Source organism: Oryzias melastigma, linkage group LG9 (assembly GCF_002922805.2).
Source record: "Oryzias melastigma strain HK-1 linkage group LG9, ASM292280v2, whole genome shotgun sequence".
NCBI lineage: Eukaryota > Metazoa > Chordata > Actinopteri > Beloniformes > Adrianichthyidae > Oryzias > Oryzias melastigma.
This window is the reverse complement of record NC_050520.1, coordinates 13076992-13084038: the sequence shown is the minus strand read 5'-3', so window position 1 is coordinate 13084038 and position 7047 is coordinate 13076992. Positions and strand designations below refer to the sequence as shown.

Sequence of the window (7047 nt, the reverse complement as noted above, 5' to 3'; positions counted from 1 at the left end):
GGGGGGGGGGGGGGGGGGGGGGCACACTTTTTGATTTGTGGGCCACAAAGGGTTCAGAAGGGCCAGACCAGGGGCAGATGTGTGGAGTGTTTTAGTAAAGAAATTATGTGGAATTGGGACAAAGAGTTGTTCATTTATATTGTAAATCAATATATTTTAAAACAGAACATTTTGGAGTTTTCTTTTCCAACTTTTTTTCTCATTTTAGTGCCAACTGTACCATTGAGTTTGATGTCAATAGCCAGATATCGAGCCAGTCAATACTATGGTGGAGAAAAGTGTAAAGTAATGTGTAAAGCTGAAATGAGAAAGTTTTTCTCTGCGTCACAATCAGCTGATTTACGTTTATCACGTAAACAGTCAAAGAGCATGTGTTATTTAGGAGTCTACGTCGACATTTCTGTTGTTAAAGGGTTAACTAAAAATATGGTTTTAAAAAATCTGTTTTCCCTCTTTTACCCTGTTGTGTGACCTGCTACCTGAGAGAGGTTAAAACAGGAGTGTCAAACTCAATCGCACAAATAAAAAAAAATCCAAAACACACTTAAGGTCACGGGCCGAACAGGATAAACATTTATTGAGCACTCTAAAACTACATTTTTAAAACTTAGAAATAGTTGCTTTTTAACATAATTATAACCTAGATATATAGCATTACCTGCGATAATTCTAGTGTGAATGCTGTAAGATGAATTTGGCTGCTGAAGATGATGAAATTGATAGCTAAAAACGCTGAAGTTGATAGCTGAAATCCCTAAAGCTGAGCTAGCTAAAATATTAGCTAAATGCCAAATTAGCCTAAAAACTAAAGAAAAAAAACTTAGGTGAGGCAAAACAGCTAGCATGTAGCTGAAAATAATACCTAAACTTCGAAAAAAAAAGCTAAAAAACAGAAAAAAGCCTAAAATTAGCCTAAACAGCTAGCATGTAGCTGAAATATTAGCTAAACACCAAAATAGCCTAAAAAAATCTTAGTAAATGCCAAAATAGTCTAAACAGCTAGCAGAATGTCAATTTTTAAAACTTTAAAACTGTATCTTTTTAACATAACTATCAATAATAAAAAGTCAGGAATATTATTCCAGAATAAATCAACTTAAACCTCAAATAACTTCCAATATTTTACCCTCTATAAAATATATATTTTGTCAAAATTATACAAGTTAGAAATAAGTGCAAGATAACATTAAATCATTAATAACAATAAAATAAAATGATCTGGAGGGCCGGACAGAATAGACACATGTGGGTTAAACACTTTTCTCAGTCCTGTAAAGATCACAGGTGTCTGACAGTTTGAAACAGTATTTCAGTGAAGATGAAATGCTGTCTGCATGCTGTGCTCCTGGTCTGCAGACGCTCACACGCTCTTCACAGTAATTACAGCATCACAGCCAGTCCTGCTGTTTTCTTTCCGTCTTTTGTTTCTGAACAGATTCAGTTTGAACTTTCTACGTGTGGTACAGCGAGCTGCTGGGGTTTGTGTGTTTGCCGAACAGAACCGTGGATGCTCAGAAAGTCTTCTGGGTTCAGAACTACTGTAAAGTGAAGCTATCTGTGGCCTTGAAGCTGCAGAACTCTGCTCTGTTTGGCTTGTTCAGCTGAATTTTATCTGCTCCTCTGTCCCATAAAACCTTACTATTGACAGGCAGCTCCACATCGACCCTCCCTCCCCCCCTCCATATCCAGCCCACATTTTTCTTCCCTATGAGTATTAGTTTATTGAATAAGTGGCATCTGTTTTCCTGGCCCCGTCACCGTAAGGCGAGGTATTTCTCACTGACGCCCAGCGCTGATTTATGCGCTGCTCCGACTCTCCCCACGAAAAATAAAGCTAAGCAAAAAATTTCCAATACATCCTCCATCCAGCCACCCACACTCCTCCTCTCCCTCCGTCCACGCTGTTTATAATTAACTTGGCAGATGTTTTACGAACTCAGACACTTTTAAATGCTCCTCGCTCTCTTCCACAAACTCCCACTCGCTGTCACGCACAAATGGTGCGATGATTACAACACCCAGGACATCCATTACAACTAAAGTGTCCAATTTCCCAGCGACAGCAACGGTTTGATCCGCTTAAAACTGTGTCAGACTTGCAGAGCTGTCAAACATCCTGCTGCTGTTAAATGCTGTTCTCATTTAACCTGAGAGCTGTTCTAAAGGAGAACTGGAGTTTGAAGGAACTGCAGTAGAGTGTTCTGTTATTGATGTCAGTAAAGAAAAAGGATGAGTAACAAAGGAGATCATACTTTTCAAGGACAGAACTCACTGATGACTTTATTAGGAACACCAGTCCAGCTGCTTCCTCATGCAAATGTGTAATCAGCCAATCACATGGCATGTAGACATGGTCAAGATGGTCGCTGCAGTTCAAACTGAGCATCAGAATGATGAAGAAAGGGGATTGAAGTGACTTTGAATGCCAGACGGACTGGTCTGAGGATTTCAGAAACTGACGATCTGCTGGGATTTTCAGCCACAACCATCACTAGAGTTCATAGAGGATGGTCAGAAAAAGACTAAGCAGCAGATCTGTGGGTAGAAATACATTTTTGATACCAGAGGTCAGAGGAGAATAACCCGACTGGTGATAGAAAGACAACAGGAACTCAAATGGTTACAACCGAGGTCTGCAGAAGAACATTTCTGAACACACAACACGTCTAACCTTGAGGCAGATGAACTACAGCAGCAGAAGAACACTCCATGTATCACTCCTGTCAGCTGAAACTGAGACTACAATCCACACAGACTCACCAAAACTGAACAGTAGAAGATGGAAAAACATTGTCTGGTCTGATGAGTCTCTGATTCTACTGCAACATTCAGATGGTAGGATCAGAATTTGGTGCTAACATCATGAAAGGATGGATCTATCCTGCCTTGTATCAACAGTTCAGGCTGGTGGTGGTGGTGTCATGGTGTGGGGGGTATTTTCTTGACATGCTTAAGTCCCTGTAGTACCAATGGATCGTGGTTCCAACACCACCTTCTACCTGAGTATTGTTGCTGACCATGTCCATCCCTTTATGACCAGAGTACCATCTTCTGATGCTACTTCCAGCAGGATAAGACTCCATGTCATAAATCTGGAATCATCTCAGACTGGTTTCTAGAACATGATGATGAGTTCACTGGACTCTAAATACCTCCACAGTCACCAGAACCCAATAGAACCTTTGGGATGTGGTGGAACAGGCGATTGTCCTCTGAGACGTTCAGACGACAAATCTGCAGCAACTGTGATGCTATCATGTCAATTAGTGCTGCCACAACTCACTGATCATTTGTGTAAAGTGGATGTAAAGCACACATCTTAACCATCATTAGCTTTAAACTAACTAAAAATAAAGACAATGAAGATGATAGTTTATTAAACTAGAGAGGAGTCGCTGAAGATGCTGAAGGAGTTTACTGAAAATGGTAAATGCTTCCTTTTCTGCTACTTTTCCTTCTTGTTTTTGCTCTCTCATCTTTGGATGTCTGTTAAGGTGAGAAGCTGAGTGAGGAGCGTGACGGGAGCTCACCTGTCGGGATTCTGTGGGCAGACATGCATCTGCAGCAGAATCCTCTGGGTGAAGGTCTTGAAGCACTGCCCACACTTCCACAAATGCCAGTCGCTGAACTCACTGCTCAGCTGGCTGGTGGAGGTCGGGCTCGCCAGGACTCGCTGGTTCTTGGACCCTAAATGACCGAAACTGGAGTCCGACTGAGCTCCGACCTTGTCCAGCAGAGAGAAACTCCGAGAGCAGGGGGAGTGGGGGAAGACCATGGAGCGGATGAGGGTGGGGATCGCAGAGGAAGACGACGAGGAGGAAGACGGCTTGGCGTTTTTGCTGAAGCTCTGCAGGGACTCTTGTCTGCTCATGGCTTCCATCACTGTGGCAGGAACGTTCACTGAGAAGAAACAACGGACAAAAAGAATCCGGTTATGTAGATATTGTGGAGGTATCGTGAAGGTAATCAACGTGAATCAGCTGATTCTGACACGGAAACAACAACTTTTGTCATACGGCTCTGCACCAATATGTGATACTTAGAATGTAAAATGTTGAAGAACTTTGATAGAAAACTGGAGAACATGTTCAGGTTTTGCTGTTTAATGTTCCAAAACAGCTGTGATTTTTATGTTGTTTATGTTACTGCTGAACAAGGTTGACAAAAATAAAGTTTAAAATGACAAACACCATCTCTTTCAATCCAAATCTTTGTGTTTTTATTAGTTTGTTGATTCTGATGTCCTGTTCTAAATAAATGTATAGATGGTGGTGATTTAACACAATTAATTTCAATTTTCATCCATCCAGTAAATAGACATACACATAACGACAAACATATTAAAAAGTAAGAATCAAGGTTCGATTCGTGAATCGTTGAGCTTGATTTGTGAATTACCTAAGTCGTGTTCCACAGCCCTAACAACTAATGTATGTGTCAGAGTTAGGGCCCGGGGGCCGGATCCGGCCCTCTGGGTAATTCTATCCGGCCCTCCAGACCATTTTATTTATTGTTATAAATGGCCCGATGTTATCTTGTGCTTATTTTTAACTTTTTGACAAAATAAATGTTTATGGAGAGTAAAATATTTAAATTATTTAATGTTTAAGTTGATTTATTCTGGAATAATATTCCTGTCTTTTTATTATTGATAATAATGTTAAAAGTTACGGTTTTAAAGTTTTCAAAATTAGCTAATGTTTCAGCTACATGCTAGCTGTTTTGGCTAACTTAAGCTATTTTGCAGTTTATTAGGACAATTTGAAGTTTAGCTTTTTTTCAGCTAACTGCTGGTTGTTTTAGCTAATTTTGGCTTTTTTCTTAGGCTAATTTGGCATTTGGCTAATATTTTAGCGGCCTGTCAATTTCAGCATCTTCAACTATCAGCACTATCATCTTCAGCGGCCAAATTTAGCTTACAGCATTCACACTAGCATTATCACAGCTAATACTATATATCTAGTTCATAATTATATTAAAAAATTACAGTTTTAATTTTTTAGAATGTAGTCATAGAGTGTTCAATAGATGTTTATCCAAAGGCGTGTTTTGGATTTTGGCCCCGTGTGCGATTGAGTTTGACACCTCTGGACTAACGTGCTGTAATGGTCTGTTTTTTTTACATGTCAATAACAAAGTGGGGAGTTAGCATAGCCACAGTAACATTTGTTTTCGGTATTTTTTGTGTTGCTAACAAGGTTAGGAGGTGAAGGTCCTTTATGTTTGGATTTGGACTTTTTGGGCCCTGTTTTTAGCCGATAGCAGGTTTTACCTTGAGTTATTCCAGAGGTTAAAGAGAGACTGATAGATTTCCATCCAGATTCAGAAGATGAGGACATGTCATCATTATATCTTAAGACAAACTGTAATGACTCAATTTATGAGACCTCTTCCTTAAATACATGTAATGTTTGCTTCTGGCAGCCATTGCTGCCTCATAAAAAAACATGCTCCATTTCCAAAAGTTTTATTTTTTTTACGCATAATTCTATTTATACTGGCTCTGTTTTGAACAAACAACAAATTTAAACACAGATCTTGACAGGATAAAGAAATAAGGGCCATAAGAGGAGCAGATCCAGGATGAAGTGTTGCGGCTGAAGGAAACAGACGAGAACAATGACATTAACAGGGAAGAATCCATTATATAAAAGTGTGTAAATTAGATTTGGGGTAAACCAGCTCATGGCAGCTGTCCTCACTTGACCCTAATGTCAGCTGCGTTGTGTTCTGTAGTCGGACCAACTGACAACTCTGAACTTCATAACGCTTCATCATGCTGGAACTGACCTGTAGGGGACATGTTGGGCTTTTTTCTCTCAGCTGAATTATGGTTCTCATTCTGTGAAATTGGTTTGGGAAAACTTGAACAAGCAGGAAGTCAAACGACACAGAAACATGTGTGTTTTATCACGTAGGAGCAGAAAATGGGAGTGAATTTGATTATTTAAAATAATCAAATGAGCAGAAAACAGGAAGTGGTGCCATACGTTTCTAATTTCTCACTCCACACATAGAGAGTGTATATGAGTGTATTGACTGTATATGAGAACTGGACTGACGGAGTGTGACTTCACCTATAAAAAATGGTCTACTTCCAGTTCCAACAAAAAATATTCTTTCACAATTTTACCATGATGTCACCATGTTGGAGCCAGACGATGACAGTATGATGTGTCGGTCTGAGTCAGCGTTTCTATGGTAATCATTCTCACCAATCAGAAGTGAGCTGGTTGGAAGTTCACACCCCTTGCACCTAAAAGAAGGTTTTGGACTTGACAAACTTTTATTGATCAGTTTATAACTTGATTGACTTAAACTACAGAAAAAATATTTTAGAGGAAAATTGAAATATCAAGAACATGTTAGAAAAAGGTATCAGAGAAAGAGCGTTGTGGCTGTGGTGCAGCGGTAGGGCGGTCGACCTTTGATCAGAATTTGATCAAAGGTCATATTGGCTTATGTCTGTTCTGTGGGACCCTTTGAATTGACACACCAAAAAGTTTGTGTTTTTTCTAAGGCTGTGAATGTTGACAGGTTAACGCCTGATTAATAGAACATAATTAATTTGTTGATATGTAATAACCTCAGACGCTCTGCTGTGCAGCTGTGAGATCAGCGTACTAAAACTCTGACTAAATAAACTTAAACTTATTTTTACGTTTTGTGATTGAGATTTTATTAAATTAAAGAGATAATATAACATTTATTTGTAGTTTTTGGACAAAAGTGATCTTTTATTTTAATAAATAATGTGGAGAACGAACGTCAATATGATGGCTGTAATGCAGCAGCAGTGTAGCCGCCATGGGGGTGGAGCCAGATGGAGCTGTCTGCTTTTAGAAATCCAAAGAGAAATCCGACTATTATTTTTATTTTGGGATGGGGACCGACATTAATTTTTCACAATAACAAGCACTGGCGTGGTCTAAAAATTGAAAATCTGCGATTCTCCGCTAAAGTCCCGCCCACTGACATCACGAGAGGTGAGCAGCTCAGAGTGAACAGACACGCCCCCACCTGTGAACAGCCAACCTGAAATCCAGC

The 7047-nt window shown here is 39.6% G+C and overlaps 1 protein-coding gene across 2 annotated transcripts in view; it reads right to left on the bottom strand.

The window, feature by feature from the left end:
* Positions 1-7047, bottom strand: part of prdm6 (PR domain containing 6) — a 70550-nt gene that overhangs the window by 35002 nt on the left and 28501 nt on the right. For both annotated transcript variants that reach the window (XM_036213756.1, XM_036213757.1), the window contains exon 3: positions 3531-3900. In XM_036213756.1, coding sequence (XP_036069649.1) covers positions 3531-3900 — 370 coding nt within the window. The remainder of the gene's footprint in view (positions 1-3530; positions 3901-7047) is intronic.